At 33.4% G+C, this 24,103-nt stretch overlaps 9 protein-coding genes across 9 annotated transcripts; 3 read left to right on the top strand and 6 right to left on the bottom strand.

Moving 5' to 3' along the window:
* Positions 1 to 152: 152 nt before the first annotated feature.
* cgd8_3680 (acetyl-CoA carboxylase like biotin dependent carboxylase involved in fatty acid biosynthesis) lies at positions 153 to 8,354 on the bottom strand (the record flags this gene model as incomplete). Its single annotated transcript, XM_627260.1, has 1 exon — positions 153 to 8,354. A coding segment is annotated over one exon (8,202 nt), but the record flags the coding sequence as incomplete, so codon positions are not given.
* Positions 8,355 to 8,648: 294 nt separating this feature from the next.
* cgd8_3670 (predicted secreted protein) lies at positions 8,649 to 9,323 on the bottom strand (the record flags this gene model as incomplete). The annotated part of the gene is made up of 1 exon (XM_627259.1): positions 8,649 to 9,323. The coding sequence occupies one exon, from the start codon at positions 9,321 to 9,323 to the stop codon at positions 8,649 to 8,651; it is 675 nt and encodes a 224-aa protein (XP_627259.1).
* Positions 9,324 to 9,474: 151 nt separating this feature from the next.
* On the bottom strand, positions 9,475 to 10,869 carry cgd8_3660 (RNA 3'-Terminal Phosphate Cyclase-like protein; the record flags this gene model as incomplete). The annotated part of the gene is made up of 1 exon (XM_627258.1): positions 9,475 to 10,869. A coding segment is annotated over one exon (1,395 nt), but the record flags the coding sequence as incomplete, so codon positions are not given.
* Positions 10,870 to 11,728: 859 nt separating this feature from the next.
* cgd8_3650 (predicted DM-LD37668p) lies at positions 11,729 to 12,655 on the top strand (the record flags this gene model as incomplete). Its single annotated transcript, XM_627257.1, has 1 exon — positions 11,729 to 12,655. A coding segment is annotated over one exon (927 nt), but the record flags the coding sequence as incomplete, so codon positions are not given.
* Positions 12,656 to 12,870: 215 nt separating this feature from the next.
* Positions 12,871 to 17,268, bottom strand: cgd8_3640 (niemann-Pick type C1 disease protein/ patched like cholesterol transporter of the SecD family, 12 transmembrane domain; the record flags this gene model as incomplete). The annotated part of the gene is made up of 1 exon (XM_627256.1): positions 12,871 to 17,268. The coding sequence occupies one exon, from the start codon at positions 17,266 to 17,268 to the stop codon at positions 12,871 to 12,873; it is 4,398 nt and encodes a 1,465-aa protein (XP_627256.1).
* A 409-nt stretch (positions 17,269 to 17,677) lies between these two features.
* cgd8_3630 (conserved hypothetical protein) lies at positions 17,678 to 18,252 on the bottom strand (the record flags this gene model as incomplete). Its single annotated transcript, XM_001388401.1, has 3 exons — positions 17,678 to 17,902; positions 17,965 to 18,028; positions 18,074 to 18,252. Coding segments are annotated over 3 exons (468 nt in total), but the record flags the coding sequence as incomplete, so codon positions are not given.
* A 31-nt stretch (positions 18,253 to 18,283) lies between these two features.
* Positions 18,284 to 19,036, bottom strand: cgd8_3620 (hypothetical protein with 6 transmembrane domains; the record flags this gene model as incomplete). Its single annotated transcript, XM_627255.1, has 1 exon — positions 18,284 to 19,036. One exon carries the CDS (start codon positions 19,034 to 19,036, stop codon positions 18,284 to 18,286), a length of 753 nt encoding a protein of 250 aa, XP_627255.1.
* Positions 19,037 to 20,378: 1,342 nt separating this feature from the next.
* Positions 20,379 to 21,416, top strand: cgd8_3610 (predicted integral membrane protein, 7-pass transmembrane domain; the record flags this gene model as incomplete). The annotated part of the gene is made up of 1 exon (XM_627254.1): positions 20,379 to 21,416. The coding sequence occupies one exon, from the start codon at positions 20,379 to 20,381 to the stop codon at positions 21,414 to 21,416; it is 1,038 nt and encodes a 345-aa protein (XP_627254.1).
* Positions 21,417 to 21,791: 375 nt separating this feature from the next.
* cgd8_3600 (coiled coil protein) lies at positions 21,792 to 23,297 on the top strand (the record flags this gene model as incomplete). The annotated part of the gene is made up of 1 exon (XM_627253.1): positions 21,792 to 23,297. A coding segment is annotated over one exon (1,506 nt), but the record flags the coding sequence as incomplete, so codon positions are not given.
* Positions 23,298 to 24,103: the final 806 nt, after the last annotated feature.

Raw genomic sequence — 24,103 nt, 5'->3', positions numbered from 1 at the left:
ACAACAACTTATTATTAAATTTTATATTCGCATTAACTTATAATCCATGTTTTCTTTCTATCTAAGTGATTATTATATTAAAATTATTGATTATTTTGTTAACATTAAATTTTGTGTTTTCTTTCCAATAAATATTAATAATACTCCATTTTCTACCTTATATCAGAGCTAGATAGTTGAGAGATTCTCTGTTCAATAATGTTAGCACTGTGGCAAATCCATTGAATGAATTGAGTGTTATTATTTGGATCTATTCCGTCTTGTATTGCCCATTGAAAGACCACATTTTGAGAATCTGTGAGAGAAATTCCAAGCTTTTGGGAAATTTCAGACCTTAAAGAAAAAAGCAGTAATTGTCTTTTGATTCGATGAATGAAAAAAACTCTTGCATTCTTCCACTGAACAATATCATGGATTGCTTGCTTAGCTTTCATTCTATTTGAAGTATCGTGCAAATCTGCAAAATGAATTGCAGCGGCGTGATAAACTGAATGAAGTAAGCTGCATCTTTTATTAATCTTTTCTTTTATTGAGCTTCTTTCAGAAGAGTCTATTGGATAGCCTTTAAGATGAAGTAGTTGATCTTTCTCTTGTAGGGAGAGTAATTCTGGATCTAATCTCATCATCCATTCTTTAAGCGCCTTGCTTCTAAACTTAATTTCAACTATTCCAGCAGCTTCCAAGACGCTTCCTCTTGCTGTAGGGTCGGCATACATTTCAATGAATTCTGGATTAATATTTGAGTCTACTACTACCCAAGCTCCTCCGCGCAGTTCTCCCTTTGGAGGTATGTAAACAAAGCAAGGTTGTTTATAATTGACAAGTTCATCAACTACGTAAGACCCAAACTTTAGGACTTGGTCAAACATATCTTTCTGGCCTCCACTAAATCCTCTCCAATTTGCAAGAATTATCAATGGGAGTTCTTCCATATTGAAATCACGAATTGCTTGTGCAGTCTTATATGCAGAATCAGGGAACCATATTTGTCCTGCCCTAGTAACTCTAAGTTCACTTGTGTGTGGCATTACTGGATCTGCTGGCTGAATGTATTCAGTAACTCTAGTTTCAACTAAAATGAACCCAACAGGTATTCCCCCAATTCTTCCTCTACCTACTATTACGCTTTTCGCCCAATCACTCATAACTTCTTTGAAAGAATCTTTATCACAGAGACCAGATAGCCAACGTCCTCTTGAGTCTACGCATCCAGTAAGCATTAATCTTGGGTCTTCAGTATTACTATTACAAGAGTATGTAATATTCCTATATATAGGATCTGTTGGATCCACCATTATTGGTAGCCTTCCTCCGACGCATTCAGGTACATAGCTCAGCCATTTAAGTATTTCTACGCAACCCTCTAAGTCATCTTTAACAACGAGGTGTGTTACACCATTTTTTGCCATAATCTCTGTACCTCCCAATTCATCATTGCTGCTATAAATTTCTTTTGACGCTACCTTATTAAGTGCCTGATATCCTGTAAGTACTATTGGAGCTCCATGAGCTTTTTGAATAACTCTATGACCAAGCCTTGCTAAATAGGCACCAATTCCAACTGTTCTAGTAGTTGCATATGTAATTGTCATAATCGACTTAGATGCCTTTGATGTTTCACCTGCAATTCCTCCGCTTCCTGAGAGATTCTCAACTCCAAGTCCTAGCTGAGATCCAATAACATCAGTAATTTTGTATATTTTCCCATCTTTAGGATGATCTATTACTTCGTAATTAATACTATTCTGCAGATCAAATTTGTTATAGTCTTCTTCCGTAACATATAGATACTTGTATCCCTTAACTGGGTTTTCAGGATCAACAAATTCAACTTTCATGCATTTCTGAACCTCCGTCGCTAGCCCCATTCTAGCACCACTATTTGCTGCAATAAATATTCTAGGGATTCCTAAGCTTCTTGCGTATTCCGATGCTCTTTGAAACAAAAGATCCTCTTGAATGCCAAAGGTCCCCATTTGATAAGTAATATCATTTCCAATAAGAATCACTCTTCTACCCTTTGGGTACTCTGGAGTATGCATAGTAATACACCATGCAACCATTCCACAGGTGTTATTCCCAGGCTCTCTACTAACGCATTCTAGTTCTCCTGAATCCTTATTGATATCCAATTCAACATACTCTAAGAGTTTATTGGGCAAAAATGCTGTCTTTCCACTAGATTGTTCAAAGCCCGATTCACAATTAGTTGAGATTCCTGCTGTAGTAGAACCATTTGCTCTTGCTGATTTTATGTTTGATTTAGAAAGCGAAACACTAGAAGGCGTTGTAACAAAGTATTTTGGGCATTTATTCCACAAACTCTTAATTGCTTCTTCAAATAGATCCAAGAAATCATATATATAAACCGTATTCAACTCTGCAGCCTGATACCTTTTCTGATCAATTTTTCCAATTAAAGGATGAGGAATATCCAGAGGTTTCCCGTCATAAATGTGTTCATGTTGATATAAAGCCAAATTTGGAACCATATTTTCATTAATTGTCAGAATTTTAGACCCTTTATTAAGATTAGAGATTTCTTTTAGGCTTTTAGACTGTTGAAGCCCAGGTAAGCTGAAAGTTTTGTCAGATCTGCTTGTGGATACAAAGTTTAAGAATGACTGTTTAGAGTCTATAGCTGCAAACACTTTTCCTCCACTAGTTGTGGGATTCTTTATTTCAACAAAACTGCGTAATCTAATTGCTTGCCCTGTTGGGTTATCTACCACAAAACGAACGGGCACAACAACGTTATTACTATCTTTTTGATATACTGACCTTTGAATATAGCGGAACTCCATGGTTTGTAGTGAACTCTGCTGTATTCGTTGCGAATATCGCTGAACTAATGTTCTTGCTGCTTCTTCTGCCATGCTGGTTGTAATATAGCCTGAGTTTTTATCATTTAAAACCCCAACAGAAGTAAAAAGAAGATGGTTAAGACCTGTATGACCTCTTGAAACTGTGCTTGAACTTGTATTCGAATAGTTTTGGTCAAAAGATAACCAAGACTCTAAAGTACTTAAGGCTGCTATAAAGTATCTTTCCTGTTCCTCAAAGTATAACTCACTGCATTCATGTTGAACTAATACTCTTATGAAATATCTTCTCTGTTTATTATATCCAGAAATTTTGCTTGTAACTGGTTTTGCACTTAAAGTCTTGTTAGATTTATTTGTCAGATTTTCACCTTCCATTTCCTTTGTTGAGATTCTTTTGGTTTGGGGGCCAGAATAATTAGGCTTTTCCGAAGTATTTGATTCAGAAAGTTTGACATTTTTTCCTGAATCAGATTCGTGAGATTTACTAATATTTGAGTTTCCATTTTTCAATGAAGAGTTGTTTTCCTTGTTTTCGGCTTCTTTGCGTTTACCAATAACAGAATAACCGGAACAAAGTTCTCTTGGTGTACCAACATATAAATTTATCCCTGAAATTGATGTAGGAATTGACTTTATTGTAAAGTAACGCAACCTCTTCAGTTCAAGTGTAGAAAGTAAAGTACTAGGAATATTTCTAATAAATGGTTCTTCAATAAAATAGTTGTTCTCCAAATCTTCCATTTCAACACTTTCAGCTTGATTCATTAGGCTATCTTGTAAAGATAAGTTAGATTCCAGATCTTGAGAATTGTATTTATAAATTGGAATTCCCTTTTTAGACCTGAAATGGTAATGAACAGGAGTTTTTAGATAAACTAAGCTTGCAGAAAGTGACTCAGGTTTGTTTTGATCTGAATAAGGAGCTATTGTAAATGAAATCATGTGTATGTTATTGTTAGAGAGTTTTTCTTGGTGTTTGTTAATAGTTCCTTTAAGAATCTCTATTATGTCCCTTGAGTTTGATTGAGTTTCAATGGAAGAGGAATCATTTTCATCATTAATCGAAGCCACTTCCGACTCAGTAGTGATCTCGCCATTGGAAAAACTAGACAAAATAACTAACATGACGATAGAATCAACAGATGAAGAAATTTGGGGGAAAAACCCATGTAAGATTTTCAATTCATCAACACACTGTTCAAATCTGTCTTGGAAATCAGATATAGATTCAAAATAAAGCCCAATACTGGTTTGAATGGGAAGAGACTCCTCCAACAAGTCATCTGCAATGCTGCTTAAGCTTTGCCCACTAAATGCATTTAGCATGCTTTTCCAACGGCTATTTTCAATATGTATTGCCCCTTTTACATGGCACTTTGAGCTCATATTTTTTGATGTATTATTTGATTCTAATATGCTTAGTGTTCTACCTTTAGAATTGTTTTCATTTTGATTATATTGATCCACATTATTTTGTATTGCAGGGATATTTAAAGTATTTGACCTTAAAGGATCACATTGATTTTGGAAAAACGATGATGTTGTTAAGGCATTATGTGTCCACACCCCCAAAATATTGTTAAAGTTCTGGATTTCTCCTCTTAATGGAACCGCTCCCTTAAGGTCTGGGCAACTTGTCATTAGCATACTGCTATTCCCAACGGTGCTAATATCCACAGAGCTATCCCATGCCTCCCCTCTGCTCTTTATAGCATAAAATGATAAGCCACATCTTTCATAATGACGACGTATATATATTTCAAAGGCTAACTTACCAATAATTGGATTTGGGTGGCCAATGCATGCCAAAAGTGTGAAATCAGGGAAATTAGTGAAGTCTGCAATAATATTTGACAAGGAGGTCTGTTGGCTATTTCCTAAATTTGGAATACCACTCCAAGTAGATAATGATGGAGTTGCATTTATTGGGTATTGAAGAGGTGAAGAAGGAGTATTAGCAATCGAAATAAGATGTTGACCATGTGTCTGAGCTAGTGAAATTAACTGACTATACTCAAATATTTTTTTTGTAACAGACTGTATTTGAGTTGTTGTTGTAACATTCTCTTTCATAAGTAATACGTATCTAAAGGCTCCTGCCACCTTTGTGTACTCTGTTGATGTCAATTCAGCTATTTGATGGATTGTATCTCTGAATGGAGCAGTACACTGAAGTAAAGATGGATTGTTAGCCATTTCTTTTGCGATTTCCTCCATAATTTCATTCTTCACTCTCAACTGTTGGTGAGAACGGCCCATTTGCATTAGTTCAGGGAGCTCATACTCCGTTCTAAGGCTTGGGATAATGCGTGCTGGGACAAGTGAGGAGCGTTCTTCAAATAACTTTTCTATTTCAATATACTTTAGAATAATTTCATGCAGCTCGTACATTAGTCTCATCCATCTCCCCTTTTCATTTCTTCTTATTATATGAATTAATGGATCATACTGATTTCTTATAGCGACGAATTCGTCGACGGAAATATTCTCATTATCTGAATCTTGTATAGACTCTTCTATAATATCGCTAACTATCTTTAAGCAGTCCAATATATATATTTCTAAATCAGATGCCGATCTAATATTTTTTGAATGGTTCTTCAAATATATATTAGTACCAAGAAAATTTTCAAAACTTTTTTTTTGTTCGGCCTCATTTACAAATATTTCTTTGGCTAATTCCTTCTTATTCTGTGCGAAGCTCGCATTTTTTGGGTCAAGCTCATCAGCTTTGTTTGAAAGCAGCATTGATGGCATTTCAGAACCATCAGAACTTAGGCGTTTATCTTGAAGAACTTTTGGTGGCTGTCCTTCATCTTCGATATCATCATTATCTTCGAATGAATTCAAGCATTGGTCTGACATTACATCAGATTCAAAGCAAGAATTATTAGAAATAAATGCGCTCAATTGTCTATCAAACTGTTCATACCAGCTATTTTTACTTAATTGCTCAAATGTTTGAAATACATCTTCTATCAAATCAGATATTTTTCTTCGAACTGTAACTTTGATAAGCGGTGTGGCAACTTCGCAAGCTTCTTGAAGTTCAATAAATGGCATTATTGGGTCTAAAACATGGTAGAACATCCCAAGAGCGCTTCTAACATCCTCAAAGGCTGGGAAAAACCCATTAAGTGCATTTAGAAGCTGTTGCTTTCCTTCTCTAAAGTTTGCTAAAGCTACCATTCTCGGGCCTCCTCTAAATCCTCCAGAGCAAAAAGTCTCAAGAGCAAGCTTTGGAGATTTTACCCCTCCTATTTTTGGAAATGGTAGCGGGTATAGCTCCAAAGCAGGAGGGATAAACTCACTAGGGAGCTCTAACATTGCTAGGATATCGCCCACATTGAATGAAGCGCCTTGAGGTTTAGCATGCTCTAGAACTCCACTATGAGAAAGAGTTAGCTGCATATATGTTTTCATAATTTCTATTTCAACGTATGCCTGGCCCTTTTCACCTTGACCTCCGTTTTGTATTAACCACCTTACTAACTTACCACTAACTGGAGCTCTAACTTGACGAGGGTCTTGCTCTTTTAGGAATGTGTAAGTAGTTCCATCAAATGTAACCAATAAGTTATCTTCAGCATCTTTTTTAAAGAAAACCTTCCTGTTTCTACCATCAAAACCTCCTGATATTAAATAGCACGAGTCACGCCCATTTTGCATACTGGGTGGATAAATATTACGCACCTTCGCTGTAACAGAACTACCATTCAACATAATTCTGACGTGTTCAGGACCAATAAAGTGGCTCTCACATATAAACTTCATCCCCTTGTGAACTAGAGTCATTTCATACTGAATATTGATACTGGTTGGAGCTTGTCCTTGCTCAAGCATCCTCACAAATGTATCCTCACTTTCTTTGAAGTATCTGAGCCCAGTGAAACATGCAGCTGCAAATACTGCATTCAAATACTGCATTGTAACTTTTTTAGTTAACGGTGAAGAGAAATAGACACTGTGTTCTAGCCATTGTGTATATGTGTTGCCTGTAATGAAATCTTGATTTTCTAATATTCTACAAACTGCTTCAACATTTGTTCTAATCTCACCTCTGATGGTTAAGCCCTTCAAACCCATGATTAAATGTTTTCTTGCTTCTTCTCTATTCATTCCAAAAGCAAAAATGTGTCCGAATTGAGAATCGGAGTATTGATGGATATGACCTGGAGAAGCAACTGAAAAGTATCCCCATACTGTTTGCGAAGATCTAAAAGAAATTTCAAACACGTCTCCACATGTTGGAGTAAATCCTTTCTCAGCATGTTCAGATGTTATTCTTGCTGCGATAATATGCCTTGGAGGCGCATTCCCCTGCTTTCTTAGCTTTCTATATTCTTCAATATCACGAATTTTCTTCAATGGAATTCCCATAGCAATTTGTAACTGTGCTGCGGGTATATTGCAGTTAGCTACTCCCTCAGAAACAACATGTTCAACTTGTAATCTGGCATTAACTTCTAGAAAAGCTATACATGAACGTTCAATATCATATAGAAATTCAACAGTTCCTGCAGATGAATAACCCACAGCTTTGCACATCCTCTCTGCAGATAACTCCAATTCCTTAACAATCTCTTGACTCACAATTGTAACTGGCCCTTCCTCTATAACCTTTTGGTGACGCCTCTGTATTGTGCAATCTCTTGTGCTCAATGCGAACACGTCACCATATTTGTCTCCTAGTACTTGAACCTCTAGGTGCCTACACTTATTAACTGCTCGCATAACAAATACTTGGCTACCTTTAACTTCATTTATAACTTGTCTGTAATTTGATTCTAGGTCTTCCATGGAACTGCAAAGTCGGATACCTTTCCCTCCACCTCCTGAGCTAGCCTTGATCATAACAGGAAATCCAATTCGCTTACAAACGTCAATACATTCTTGAGTGCTATTGACGCACGCTGCTTGAAGTTGCTCATCAGAAACAATACCTGTGAAGCGCCCATCCCTATCTACACTAACAGAAATTCCATCTCCTGACCAAGGAACACACGGAACCTGTACGGATTGAGCAATAATATTTGATTGGATTTTTTGCCCTACAGTTTCCATTGATTCTGCTGAAGGACCAATCCAAATAATCTTTCTTCTAGCTCTTAAAAGAGCTTTTGGAAGCTCTGGGTTTTCAGAGGCATGACCCCATCCTGGCCAGACAGCATCGCACTCATGTTCTTCTGCTATTGAAACGATTACTTCAATATTTGCATAGTTATGATAGTTTGGGCCCATCGGTATATCAACATAATAATCAGCTTCGCTCACAGATTCTGAGTTGCTTTGGATATCTTCAGGCGTCGCCATTACTACAAATTCAAAAGCTTTTTCATTCCCAAATGTAACATATGCCCAATGCCTCATAGATCTTATACACTTTATTGCTGCTTGTCCGCTTGTGGCCACTAGAATTTTTTTAATAAGGTTAACGCCTCCATTAATTTCTATAAATTCCTCTAGTGAGGAATAAATTGGAAGGTTTTCCTCTTCCTTCTTCATTTTGAGCAATTCGAGCAAGCCTAGTTATGGATTTTCCCCGGCCAAAACCCGTAAGTTTTGGACGTAAGGTATACAATACTAAAATACTAACCTATTATATGAGCAACCCTCCTATTCTCTTCCGAAACTCACTTTAAATAAAATTTCATTACAAAAGCTTGTGAGAATGCAAACCTTAATAGTAATTAACTTTAGCTTGACAATTACTGTAATTGGCGCACAAAATACGCACATTGCAACGAATTTATTAAACAATGCACAAATCCGTTGATAACTCGAAAAGTTGTCTCAATGTTCTGCTATCAAAAATGACGAAATCTAAGCGAGCTCATATACAATTCCTTCTGTGGAATTACTCATATTTTTATTATTCAGATAGTAAAATGTTTCATTATAAATATTATTCAATATCTGAGTACCATTAATCTGGGAAGATGAGTTTAGAAGATTTCCAATTAATGACGAAAATGTTATATTTTTTTCAAAGTCGCCCTTAACTTGGCTCATTTTTTTTTTCTTTGCTGCATTTTTTGTCTCAATATATGCAGTTTCTGCTTTAAGTTTCGCCACCTTTGCATCTGTCTTTGGGATCAAAACTTGGTCTACATAGGCCTTTTTTAATGAAACGCTATTAGCACTTTTTATTGTAGAAATTTCTTTGTATAATTCAAGAAATTGATAAGTTCTATTTGGAGCAACAAACTCTTCGCTAAAATTGAAAATAGGTAAATAGTGATGCAAATTTTCTTTATTTTGAGAAATGGATTGATTATTTTTTTCAAATATTTCATTTTTGTATGCATGGTCTCTCCTTAAAAATTCAAACTTAGAGTAGGAAATTTCTATTTTCATTAACAATCCGATTAGAATGTAAATTGTTGAAATAAAACTCGGCATTTTCATAAATAATCTAAAAGAATTTAAATATTTATATAATTCGATTATTTTACCATATGCGAACTGCCTAACACAGGAAATAATGATTGCGTGCATGCATGTATTAAGAAAGAAGCTATTAATCAAAAATATAAAGAGATAAGATTTTCAAACCTAGTAAAAATTTTTAATAATTAAATCGAATTAACATTTATAAAATCAAATATATTTTTGACAGAGAGAAGTTTCATATCGTTTAATTAGAATTTCAAGCTGCCTTTCTTGCGAAATTAGAGAAGCCTATTCCTGTACAAGAAAGTATAATGAATAGACCATTTTCGGTATCTTCTTTAATTGTAAACTCAATATTTGTAAAGGTCTTCAAGTCTCTCATAAATTGAATAGTCATAGGCGCTAGCTTAGATAGTTTGAGTTTAGAAGTAGCAGTATCCTGTGAAAGTGACATAAATAAAAGTGGGTATATCTGGTGGCTTGTGTCAACATTACTTTGCGAATCAATTTCTAAAAGTAGCCTACTGGCAGTTAGCCATCCGATTTTTTCCCATTCCGTTAAACTCTTGAATTCTTCATTATTTTGAATTTCTTGAATTGAACTTGATGTTTCATTGCGAGATTCATTGGAGTATTCGCCATTAGCTGATAAGTCACTACTCAAATCTGGAATTTGATATTCATTAATATTGTCTGAATTAAATACTTGCTCTTCTTCAAAAGACTCCATAGGGATATTCAACATTTTTTGTACATCAATCGAACTTGAGATAAAGGAGCAATTTGAACCTATTGTAATACCTTTAATACTTTCTGCCACCAAAGTCATCCCAAAACCTGTAATTTCCTCATCATTTTGAAGAGAGTCTTTTTTTGGTTTGTCAAAGTAAATCCATACATCGGGAATAAACTTATTCAAAATACCTCTGGCCTTAGAAATCATTTTAATTGCTATTTGAGCAGATGCTGAACCTGTGTACCATGAAATTCCTCTAATTCTCTTTATTCTGCCAATTGGCCCATCCATTAATATAGGTTCAATCTTTTTGATAGTAGGTATATTCAATTGTACTTGACCTGGAGAATTCTGTGACACACTTCTCTTAATGATGCTCAAAGATATCTCTCCAACCTGGGGAATCATCTTTTTTATTAAAGGAATAGTAACCATTCTAATTAAATCGGATGAGTGATCTGTACTACTGTTATCAGTAATTCCAATGAGTTTAATACATAAAGGATCTCTCCCAAATTGGGCAAACATTAATAAAAATTCTATATAGTAAGATAGTGACCTGCTAGGATGACATTCGTGAATTAGCGGTTTATCTGATGTGCCTCCACCAGTAATTATTCCTGGTGTATAATTTAGAGTAGTACCTGTATCATTAATCTTGATTTTGGAACCATCCGTAACGTAATCCAAAAGATGTAGTAAAGATGTTTCGGAATCATTTAGGCCAGGATTCAAAGTATCATCTGCTCTAATTTCTTTAATTATTATTGGTTTACCTGTTATCGTCGAAAGAGCTAGTCTTTGTCTCAAGAAATTTCCTCCTTTAAAAATTAACATATCAAAAAATATCGAGAAAAATTGTTTTACTTGCAAGAATTCAATAAGGGATATACAAACCTCTACGCTTAGCTTTATTTAATGCTTAAATTTTATTTTATGTATTGGAGTCGGATTATTTAGATTGTTCAGTTTTAAATGCAAATTTTGACATTAGCATAATGTCGGTAATTAATACGTAGTTAATTACCGCCATCATTAAATTATGGTGGAAAAAAATGGCTAGGTAGTTTGAACGCACGATGAAAACACATAATAAATGCACTTCATAATGCTAGTGATTTTTGCTGTATTTCCTGGTTACTTGTTTGGCCAATTATAAGTTAACTTATTATAAGAATTCTTAGTATTGGCGCCATCAGTAATAATGGTTGTATCTTGAATAATTAGTGTGAACAAAGTGAGTACAAAGTAAATATTTATTAAGGACCCTTTCATTAATGTATTTAATTTCATTTGCCAACCATTAAAAACACAGCTATTGAGATAAGTAGTTTGAGTTATGACTTCGGGAACGAATGAAGTTTTAAGCTTAAAAGTTATGTCACTTTCACATTCTCCAATTGATTCACAGGTATCTACATTAAGTTTACTTCCGGTGAGTTTTTTAAAAATACTTGAGTTTAATTTGTTAATTTAACTTCTAACAACAATAGTGTAATTTGGAAAATGGAGAAGAAGAAGTTTTGTGTGTTGATAATATGTTTCCTCTTTTATTGCCAACAACTCAGTGGTAAGTATGAAAGAGCGTCTAATTTATCAATTTAATGAATAATTTTACAAATAAACTATTTATTTCACTTCTTAAGCCGTTTATATTGCGGTGAGTCTTTTCATGCGTTTATTAGTATCACCAACTCGAGTATTATTAAGGCAAATGGGGTAGTTCTAAAAGTAGGTTACATTGTATTGAAAGATTATAATTTATTTCTTTTAGGTAGAACTTGTAGGTACAAAGAAACGCCACATACTATACAATAATGAGGATAACTATTCCGATATAGATATTGGAGATTCATTGGATATTGTAGTTAAAGAAAGGGTAGACGAGGTTGGGCTATATAGTTTAACTTGCCAATTATTTTTCACATCAAATGAGGCTAGATTAACACAAAAGAAGTCATACAAATTTGCAGTGCTTTCTCCTTTCAATATTTCTCACCGATTATACAATTTAGATGAAGATACTATGGATAAGAAGACCATTTTTGTTGAAGTTTCACTAGAAAATGTTTCTCACCAAAGTATTACCCTTAGTAGTATGAAGCTTGAACCTATAAATATAAAAAAACTACCTGAACTAATATTTGAACTGGAAGATGTGAATTTAAAAAATAAGCATAACGAGCCTTTATATATTCAACCAAGATGTAAATACAACAAAATATTTAAATTTACGTCTTGCAGTAGAGAATACAATAATTTAGGAAAGAGTAGTAGAGAGGTTCTAGAACTTAAGCTTAGAATTGGATGGGTTTCAGTATCATATGGAGATGGATGGCTTGACTCTTATAAAATTGGTCTACCAATTCTATGCGATCAAAACAAATTGAATAAAGAGAAAAACGCAATTATTCTCAAAGCTGAATTACCATCAGTAAATAATAGGCAGGAAGAATTTAAAGTTTTTTTATATGTTACGAATAACTTAAGCATTGATCAAAAAGGCATGAGCATTAGATTGGATTTTGACCAGCTTCTACCAATAATAATATTAGGAAATGACCGTTTATATTTAGAAGAGCTAAAAGCGGGGGAAACAGTTACATTAGAGCTGGATTGCCAGGCACTAGTATCGGGAGTTTATAACCTAAATGGAATTTACGTTTTTGACGAGTTAGAAGATAAAAAGGTAAGTGTATAAAATTATTATTAGCTCTTTATAACTGTAGATAGATTTGCCAACTAGAAGGTATTAATGAGATTTTAATCGTTTGAAGTTCAGATGAAGTAATAGTACTATATTTTCCCTAATACTAACGAAATTCTTCACCAAAAATTGTGAATTATTTCAAACTCGATTACAAAATAACCATCTAGCTTTAATTATCCTATGAATTCTTGTTTTCAACTAATTAACTAAATTATATTGTTTGACTTTATCTCAAGTATTGTGTCATCTAGTTCTTGCTGCCTCTTTCTATTGTTGTAGTAATCTCTAATGAAGTTTCCAAAATCAAGTGCAATAGAAAGGATTGCCGGTGCTATCATAATTCCTGCTGTTGCAGAGACACAAAGAACAATTGTAGTTATCCAAAGAAAAACTTTGAACGATTCTGAAGTAGAAAATGCTAGAAGTATAACACCAAGGAAGGTCGATATTACAGCATATATAACATTAGGCCCCATATCTAAAAGTGAATCTCGAATCCTTTCGACTCCGGAGTTTCTTTTTGTTAGCAGGAACAAATGAGTAATGTGTACAATATATTCAATTGAAAATGATACTGCTGTTGCTAGAACCATGAAAGCTACAATATCAAAGATAAGTCCAGTAATGTACATAATCAATATTACTGTAATATTAATCCCTCCCACAACAAGCCCTATAAAAATACCAGTTAAAGGGTTTTGAATAATGCAAAGCATAATTGATACACCAAGTGTTATGTAAAGAAGAAGTTTCCAAACAATATACAAGATATTAAGATCTCTCTCAGCTTCCAAAAACCAGTCGCTGTAAATATATGTACCAGGAAAATCTTTCTCAAAAACTGTTTCGATTAAATTTGAGAGCCGATTCATTGTTTCAAAGTTATATTGCGAATTCAAAGGACTATGCTTTATCATAGTCATTATTCTAAATGATTGAATTCCTTCTGAAGGGTTTCCATTTTTGAATACAAGCATGGTTTCATCGTGCATTTCTGGAATAATATTTCTGATGAAAGGCGCACTTTCAGACAAGGTAGAAGCTGTAAGTTTTGAACTAAGTTTTGATACGACACAAATAGTATCTTCTTGAGATTCATCTCCTTTAAAAACCTTCCTATTCCTCCATTCATTCAGAAATTTGTAAAACTCTTCTTCGGGAGCATCATTAGGAGGTGGCCGTGGATTGTCTAGATCTGGAGAGCATTCTCTAACAAAAGATTGAATGTGATCTGGGTCTTCTGGAGTATTTGTTCCAAAATGGAAAATTTCAAAATCATGAATCCAACTTACAATCGGTGTCATTATTGCTGGATCTTTTAATAAGACGTTATCAACTAAATTAATGAATTCCTCACGGACATGTTTATTGTTCCATGATACTTTGTCACTTCCTGGGAACACAAGATACATCTGACGCGGTTCAGAACCCCATGATTTTGCTAATGTTTCTACAAAATAATGTAAAGTAGAGTTTGGGGGGAGGTATCTAACTGCACTAAACTCTGTATTAACATTTTTCCCAAACATTATTCCCAGTATAACTACCACAATGAAGAACAGGCATGCAAACAGCCTAAATGTAAAGTTGCACATTAGTCTCATAATTACATCGGCCTTAGAAGATTCCACCATTAATCTTCCAATCCAAATATCATGCATATCAATACTATCAATTGCATTCTGAATCGCAATGTTCCTATTATTTTTATAAGGTAAGTGGGGTTGATCCATTTTATTTGAAGCATCTTTAGAATATACTTCGTTAAACACTATATTGTTTATCTCATTAAGTTCAATATTGCTTTTCCTTTGATGAAATTGTTCTTGCTTGCGTTGATTTGCAGATTTATCCCCCCACCATGTTTTATATCTTTGATAATTTTTTACAACTTCGCTCCTTACTTTGTACACATGCCTAGTAAATATGGAAAGAATTGTACCTTTTCTAGAGTCGTTTGATGCTGAAAGAGAAACATTAGATGGCGAAGCAACACGCGTAAATGGATTTATACTGGATGAAATTTCCAATTTTTGCTGGTCATTGTTACTTCCAACAAACTTAGGTTCTTCAGGAATGAATAAATACTTTGACCTTTTATTATTAAGTTTAAATTTCAAAAATGGGAAAACATCGTATTTTCTACGATATATTCTCTTTTCATCTAATACAAAAGAAGGAAGGAAAATCAGCCAATGGAAAATAAATAAATAGAGTATTCCAAAGCCAGCATGAATGCAATAATAACGCACTATTGGGAAGTCTACTACCGTCCCCAAAAATAGCGCTGCACAAGATGTAAGACAAGTAAGGGTAATTGAACTAAATACAACGGAACCTGATACGGAAAGCCTGATTTTGAGAAGCGTATCGTTATCCCACATTTTTTTCTCAATATATTCAGGATATATGTGCCATTCATTGCTTGAATCAATAATTTTACCAGTATTGGTAACGCGAATTTCATCAGCATTATCTTCCACTTCATTTATGCGCTCAAAATCATTCTGCCCATAATCATGGTATAGATCTTGGTCTGAAGATACCTTATTTGATGGAATTTTATTTTCTTTTGAAGCCACAAAATCTGTAGTAACATAAGTTTTTTCAGTCTGTTCAGATTGACTTCTCTCGTTTGAATATGAATTCGACACAGAGCTTGACTTAAAAGATGAAATTTCATTACTTGATTGATTTTGACCGTAAATTAACCCAACGCTTGTGCTACCATAACTATGGCTATTTCCGTGAATTATTTTGCTAGAATTATTATTATCCGTTTCTAAATACAAGAATCCCATCCATGGTTTGTAAATATATTGTGTAATTTCAAGAAAGACTTCATTACCGGAAACTCGAACATACTTAGGATTTAATAAAGGTAAATAATGAAATGGTACTCTAATATATATCCGAGTCTTCATATAAGTTCTTACAGAAATTATCATGTAGCTTACAACAACTCCCAACAACATGTGAATAAATAATGGCGTAAGAGGAGAGATTGGCACTCCAAATATCATTCCAGTTGCAAAACTCCCCACAGTAGCATATACAGTTATCATAACAACAGTTGAAGATAATAATACCCTGGATCTTTTTGGAAATTTTCCGGATATGCAAACTGCCATAAAAATAATCATCAAGGCGAATGTTGCAAGCAATAGTGGGGTTTCTTTATTTGCCAATTCTGTAGTTTCAGACGAAACAAACTCCAAGGAATAATGAACAATCCCCCAATTGTTTGGGTAAATACTTACATCCTTCAAAGTTTCTGAACTTGTAGAATAGCCAAAAGTTTCTTGTTTTAATCCATTGCTTAGAGTCTCTGTAGAGTTATCTGAATTCTCGTTTTCTTGAAGCTTTCTGTTTTTTAATTTAATTGGGTTACCTTTAGACTTCTCTTCAGTATTAATGATACTCACAAGTTTATTACGTCTCTGCACACTTTTAATATGGTCTGTGACTTTGTTTTCCCATGCAATTCTTACCTCTTCAGGAACAGTCGTATTTAATCTATATATAGAAAGCATTTCCTGTGTATTATGAATCTCGAATGGCCACTCAGGGAGATTCTCATCATATTTGTATTGATAAGGAAAATAAGACTGTTTTAATAAGTTTCCTGCTGCAAATTTGGCAATACTAATTCCGCTACAACAATCACCTGTAAACGCTTCATCAAAGTCCTTCTCAGAAAAAATCCCAGATGATTCATTTATCATAAAAAGACCAAATAAGGACAAAGCAACACAAGGTATCCCCGTAACTACAGATCCTGTTGGTTGATGATAACAAATATCCTCCCAGCCCCATTCTTTTCCTTTTTTGTCTACTACTTTTATTGCTTGAATTGACATTTCATTTCTCCAAATTTGTTTTAAAGTTACGTAATCTAAAAGAGATGATCCTGGTGGCCCCTTATTACTATATAAAATTGGGACGGTTACACTTTCTGGGCCAAACAACTTTCGTAGCTCTTCTTTATGAACGTTGTGAATCGACTTTGTAGGAAGAAATAAATCAAGAGATCCATTTACATCAAGATGAAATGGGTATAACTTCATCAAACCCAAAGCAACTATTAAACCAAACATTAACCCCATTACATTCCCTATAATCAGCAGAGATCTAGGGTACACGGCTGCAACAAGAGAAATGTGTTTGCCAATTTTCTTTGTGTACTTATCAAATAAGTGGGTGCCATGAAGGCACTTTAATATGGAAAATAAAATTGATCCGTTATTCTTGTCATTATTTGAAGGGACCTGATTTGCGTCACTTGCAATTTTAGATTGAGGCCTTTTCCTTCGAATATAATTAATAGCTCTTCCAAAAATACAACTTGAACTATTTTCACGTTTCTGAAAAAGACCTCCATCTTTGGGCTGTTCATCAATTTTCTTTTTTTCATCTATCATATTTTTATCTAACTCAAAAGAATAAAATAAGTCGTCACTAATAAATACACTATTTTTATATTCCAATTGTTCTGGGGTAGATTTTGGGCAGTTGCATGTTTCTTCCTGTGGTATTTCGATATCTGATTTTAAATCCTCATCATTGAGAAAACTCTCCTCCATTTGATGCGTCTTCTCCGTCATTTCTCTACTCCATTTAGAAGATTAAAAATGCAAAACCGAAAGAAAATGCGTGATCTTGCCTGAGGAAGAATTGATATTCGCAACTTAGAAGTTCTTCGCAGACCTCTGGTCTATTAATGAGTTTTTGTTGAAGTATATTCTCCTTTATAGCAAGCTAATTCAACTCTTGAGCTATACTTTGTTCGATTACGGCGACATCCCCCTTAATACTGGAAGCATAGATCATTTTCAAGCGCCAAAAGCTGAATAACTGAACAAACTAGAAAATCGAGCCGAAAGCAACTGTACAAGTTTACTATAAACACACTATGCATATACAAGTTATAATAGTTAAATATTTTCATAAGGCCTAACGCCAAAATGATTATAAGTTTATTTGATTATTCACAGTTTTTTCTTTCAAAAGAGATTAAATTTTACATGATGATACCAAAAATGGAACTTCTGCAGCAAGCCATGGCGCCAGGCCGAAAGCTAGAATATGAACAATACCAAATTTTGGGCAATTTCTTAGCCAGAGAGGAATGAAATGAGTATCCATACAAATCTTTCCGCCTCTATACATTTTCAAAGTTTTCCCATCCAACTCTGGAATTTCAACTTCGAATGGAGTAATAGGATACTTCTCAGGTATCTAAAACCCGTTAAAATTTCCAAAAATTTGAACTCAGATATATTTATGTTTTTTCAACTTACATTAAAGCGAAATGCAAATTCGTATCTTTTTAAGTTGTGAGTGTACCAACAAACTCCTTCCCATCTATAACTAATAAATTAGACAATATGAAAAATGTGTTAACCTTACTTTGTTCCATCTTGAAGTGGCTTAATATTGAACCACTCTTCTCCTGAATCTTTTAATAATGCCACATATCCTATTAATACCTTCAGCTCCTCTTTTAGTCTCTCTGGCCATAAATTATCTAATGGGCCTGCATTAATAGTGATTTGAGGTAATTTCTCTAAAGTTGAATAATTATTCATTTTTTAAGTTGAATTATTTCGGCACGCGCATTTATCTCAAATAATTAAAGATAGAAATGCTTAAAATTAATCCAGTTGCAAAAATAAGAATGCAAATACCAGAAATTGAGCTTAATGAAATCTCTATATAATGTCCATGAAATAATGTAAATTTGGCGTATGCTATAATCGAAGTCATTATATAAATGCAATCTGTAATAAGGTTATAACCAAATATAATGTAGGTGCATAGATTTAGCTTTATATTATTATTATTCATTTCTTGTTTTAAAATAATTAAATTTTTTTGTGCCTGAAAAAATAGATTATAAACATAAATCAAGTTTACTATTTCCATTATGAAAATTGATGCAAAACAAATCGTTGAAAATACATTCATAATATTAAAAGAGTTCAGTATAGATGCAGTAGAAATCGATGGGACTTTTGTAGAAATGGCTACGATTGATACTCCAAGATAGTTAAACTGATTTATTAAGTGAAGAGAAAATATAATTTTGATACTTGATTTGTCAAAGTTCCAAATGTGCCGCAGAAAAGAAAAGATCATTGCTGTGCAAACTAGTCTATTTACCATCATGAAGCAATACATTTTTATTATTGACTCAAATAATGATCCGAATATAGTAACCAGCATCGAAAACACAGAAAGTATTATAATCCCATAGTTAAGTTTAAAAAATCTCGAGCAAAATGACTCAAAACTATTATTTTTCGTAGATTCAGAGCCGCTATAAATATACTTATTCTCTTGTAAACTATCTACGGTGATGATCTCCATCATTATTTTCGAATATATTTATTCAGAATTATTAATTTATCTACTGCAATAATAATAACAATGCATTGCATGCCCACCTGCATGAAATTGGTCAGAATATTATTATTTGTCAAAGAATTAGCTTTGTGCCCCCGTCCAAAAAAAAATAAAAATTTGGCCGGTTAATATTATTAACAACCCCATATAGAAGAGCAATAAATCTAAAAAAAATAACCACAAAACCGCCAAAAGTCTGTGGCGCGCTTAATGTGGGAAAAAATGTAGAAATTATAGATTTTCCTTGCTTTGCAATAACTTGAAGCAAATATTTGGAAAACTGCATAGGCTAGCGCTATAAAAAATAGCTCTTTTGTTGCTACAAGTGCTATTATGGTCGATTATCTGTTTTTATCCTTAATATTAGTTTATATTTCTTAATGGACTTAAAAACAATCTAAAATATAGTATAAAAAGATATTTGGGGCTTTATCATTTGTTTTGTATAGAGATGGCTGGAGGCAGTTTAAAAATAATAAATTGTTTATATTTCTTGTTGGTTTCACTTTATCTCTTTAGATTTGTAATCAGTGAATCAAGTTACTTAGATGATGCTGAGATCATCAAAAATAAGATCCCAGGTTTTATTGAAATAGTCTCGAAGAATAATATTGAAATGAGTGAAGGCGATATAGAGAAGGTTAACGAGAAACAAGGTAGGATAGGGCTCTTTCAAAATACCCCTAAACAAATAAGTGGAATTAGAACGCCTACTAGGTAAGTAAGACTATTTTCTAAAAGTTTATCCACTTTATAATAGGCCTAAAACGGCTAAGAATCTGGAAGAATTTAATCTTCCAAAGGTTGAAATAGGGGGGGATAATATTGAACTTAAACTTGAAGAAATTAAAGAAAAAATAAAAGAAATAAAAGATATTGTATTCGATTACAATAATACCGAAAGTAGTCAGGAATCAACTCCAGTATTAGGGTACCCAACTAAATTTGATCATAAGAGCCTAACTGCAGAGAAAAATATCTCTCAGTTATTGAATACTGATTTAAAAGCCGAAAATTTGATGAAAGATCTAGATTTGTTTGACGAGTATAATGTAGAAAGTTCATTTAATAAAGCTACTACAAGTGACCAGAAAAAGTAAGTTTCTATTGATATGCTGATTTTCTTGACGTTGATTTTTTTTTTCTGCTTAGAGTTTTAGAAACCGAACAAATAAATCAACCAAACTGGAAGGGCTCTGCAAGGCATCTAATTAAATCCAGTCCAATAAAAGAAGAATTATATAATAAACTGGATGAAGAAGGAAGATCGGTTGTAGCTGAGTTTGAAAACACCTATAAAAAACCAGAAATGCATGAGCTTCACTATCCAGATGAAAATATAGATTCTGTAAAAGATCCCGAAGATTTGTCAATCCAAGAAAAACAATTAAATTCTAAACTTATACTAGTAAACGAAATCCCATCAGGAGAAATAATGTATGCAGAAAATTTTTCTTATGAAGGAGAGCAGCATTCAAATAATAAAAGAAAAGAAAATGAATTATTATCTACTCCTGAGCAAATAGAATACTTCAATTTTGAGGATCTGAAAAAGGATGAAACTAAAAAATTTTCTGATGAGAAAAATATGAAACTTAATACGAAAAAGAAAGATAATAAAAATGTCAAGGGAAAAACAAAGCATAAAAAGATACTTGAAAAAGAAGACTTCTCAAGTCCAAAATTGAGTCCTGAACCCAAAAATAGGCTTGATAGATTTCAAAATTCCCTCACTATTCCTATAGGTTGTAAAGATAAAAATAAAACTTTGCCAAAAAAATACAGTAAAGAATATCTTAAGTATGGATATGATGACCTTCAATTTGAGATTGATGAAAGTATTTCATTGAATCCCACTCTTCCCTCAATTACTTCTAGCATGCAAAACAATCTTTTGAAGGAAGGCGCAAGTTATAATTCTAGCTTAACTCTTAAATTGAAAAAAACACTAAAAAAAAGAGACTCTGAAGGTTATAGTGAGCTATTTGACATTCCCAGCGAAAACTCTGAAGATGGCAATATTCCAATAACTAGGGATACTCAATTTTTGCAAATTATTCAGCACAAAATGCCAAAAAGGAGTAATAAAACACTTGGAAGTCCTATAAAACCTAAATTACTTAATACCAAGGACATGCTACGCAGTGAAGCGTCTAGCGAAACTCTCGTATTAGACAGAAATAAAGGCTCCGATGAATGTTATTCTGAGATATTTGAGAGCAGTGGCAAAAAAAATTGTGAGCAAACTGCATGTGTCAAAATTGGGGACTTAATATGCGCTCCTCAAAATAATGTAAAAAAAATTCGTGTGCCAAAATCAAGTCTACCAAAAAGAAAGAACAGATAGAATTTGATAGATAAAAATTATAATATTTTGTTATAAGATTGCATTTAACCATAAATTTTCTCTAATCGCACAAAATAACGAGTTTGTTTAAATTCACTAGTTTTTTTTCAGGTGAAGAAATAAGCCAAAATTACCCGCCTTCGGAATCAAAATTATTAGATCAGACTTGTAATAAAAAATTTTGAAATGAACATATTAGTGAGGAATAGAAGCAAATATAGGTTTCGAATGTCTAGAACGAGGTTTTTTTCAATATGTATTATATTAATTTTATTGCTTTTTCAAGAAAGTGAGTGCAGTAAAGTTGATATAAAAAGTTTTTATCAAGCAGTACAAGCAACGAGAGGTAAGAAATAAGGCAATTTAACAAATTAAATTAACTTTATTTTAGAATATAATTCAAAGAAAAAAAAGTTTACTAAATTTGATAATAAAGTTATTGGAAATATTCAAAGAGAAGTAGAGATTTCCGTTGAAAATAAAGGTAACTTTTACAATCATCCAGAGATTATAAAGGAATACAATATTAAAAACAATACATTTGTCAAATTGTGGCTATCCGATATTGAATTAAAATATAGTGGATTATTTGCTTTTGGTGGGGATATTGCCACAGTTAAAGGACAAAAAGGTCTTGAAGATCAAGAACAAGAAGAATTTGAAATAAACAAAATAATAGAAGAAAATAGATTGTTAGATAAATTGAATTTACTAAGGCAGCATGATATAGAAGCTACTGACTCTGGAGATATATCTCCCTTTGATGAAGTTACAAGAAAAAAGATACTTGCATCTGGAATCAAGATTGTTTATCAGAAATCAGATAGCCAGCCCAGCTCCGCGACCTTAAAAAAAGTAATTGATAACGTTAATGCTCCTGATGATTTGGAAGACGAAGATGACACCGTTATTCTAATTACTCCAAACCAACAGATTGCAGCATTAGAGATTCTTGCAGGAAGGAAGTTGATTAATGCTATACAATTAAATATTGAAATTGATGAAACTGTAACTGAATCCAAAAATTTAATAGAATCTAGTGTAGGCCTTGAATATGAAGAAAAGAACTTCCCTGAGTGCGTTGAAATTAAAAAGAATTTGATACAAAAAATAGGTAAATTAAAGTTAGAAAATGCAAATCTAAGCATGCGTGCGCAGAAACTTAGGAATAAAGAGAGAAAAACAAAAGAGTATAGAAATATTCTGGAAAATATAGAAAGAAATAAAGAAAGTTTACACAATCAAAATATTGAGCTGCTAAAAATTGAAAAAAGAATTCAACAACTTTCTGTAGAAGATAGAATGGAAGATAAAATAGAGAACAAAATAGAAGATAGTAATCAGTTGGAAGCCAAACCTGAAGAACTTCAAGACAGTGAGGCGTCCCTAAAGAAAAAAGAACGAAGAAAAGTTATTATTGCTGCCATATTGGAAGAGGCTAAGAGAAGAAAATTAGCTGAGAAAAATAAAGAAACTGCACAATTTAGTCAAAATAATATAAATTCCGAAGGAAGCAATGTAGATAAAAAGGGTGTAGAATCCAATGAAGGCATAAAACCCAAGGAAGAACTTCAAGATTCAGAAATCAAAGAGATCCGACAAATCGCAAAGATGTTGGTATGGCTACAAGAAAACAATCCCAAAACATCAGCAAGCGCCGAAACCAGAGGCGAAAGAGGGGCGTCTGCCATCAAAAACCTTAGAAAATTGTATATTTCAGACGAAGAACATTTCAAAAAAGTTGCCGAGAAAATCAAAAATAACTTCGAAGAGAAGGTCTTAGAAAATAAGCAAAAAGAGAGCAGTAAACGCAATACTCCAACAATGGACAGCAACTCGAATTCAAAAGGGGAAACCAGTCAAAATACTAAACAAGATTGAAAGGCAATATATTTTCACGATTTCGCTTTATCATATTTCCGTGGTTTTGAAATCCTGCTATATAACTCAACAATATCGGCGCCATGTATTTGTCTATCCCTTTTAAGAATATCGGAGACAAGAATAAATTTGCTTTAGAGAAATCATCAAATCTTGGAGAATATCTGGGCTTTGGTTATTCAATGATGCTTGCATGTATTGATTGAATCTCCTTTCTGCTGTTTTGGGTTTGAACCTACCCGGAATCCAGAGGAGTTTGTGATATTGTCATATTCAATCGCTGAGATAACCTTAAGCCTAGTTTATATGATTTTAATTGAAGTTCGGAGCATGGATATCGCTTATATTGTGGAATTACAAGATTTCAATAGTCATGAGTCTTGAAGTATTAGCTTTATAAATATTATTTCGAGAGAAATATGGAGTTATATTTGAGTTTTCAGGTTGTGTAATAATGAGCCGACAATATTTGGATTTTAGCTCTTTTTGCATAGCTTTTAACTTAAGCGATAAAATACAATGATGATTTCGCTCCCTCTACTGACTTATTTTTTGAGGAAGGTTGCGATTCCGGAATCAATATTTATATCTGAGTATTTTATTTTTATACTTTAGTACTTTAATTTTATGTTTAAATTTCGACTTTATTCCGGCTGCACAGCCCGCCGACAAATTAGTACGCACAAATTGGCGGTAAAGACATGATTTTTTTTGCAGTTATTGCAGGTAACGTCGATAACGAATATAGATTTTTTTTGTGAATACTAGTACTACTTTAGGAATCCAACGCCTGGGACTGCACTATT

This window comes from Cryptosporidium parvum, chromosome 8, assembly GCF_000165345.1.
Source record: "Cryptosporidium parvum Iowa II chromosome 8, whole genome shotgun sequence".
NCBI lineage: Eukaryota > Apicomplexa > Conoidasida > Eucoccidiorida > Cryptosporidiidae > Cryptosporidium > Cryptosporidium parvum.
This window is presented reverse-complemented; position numbering and strand designations above follow the sequence as displayed.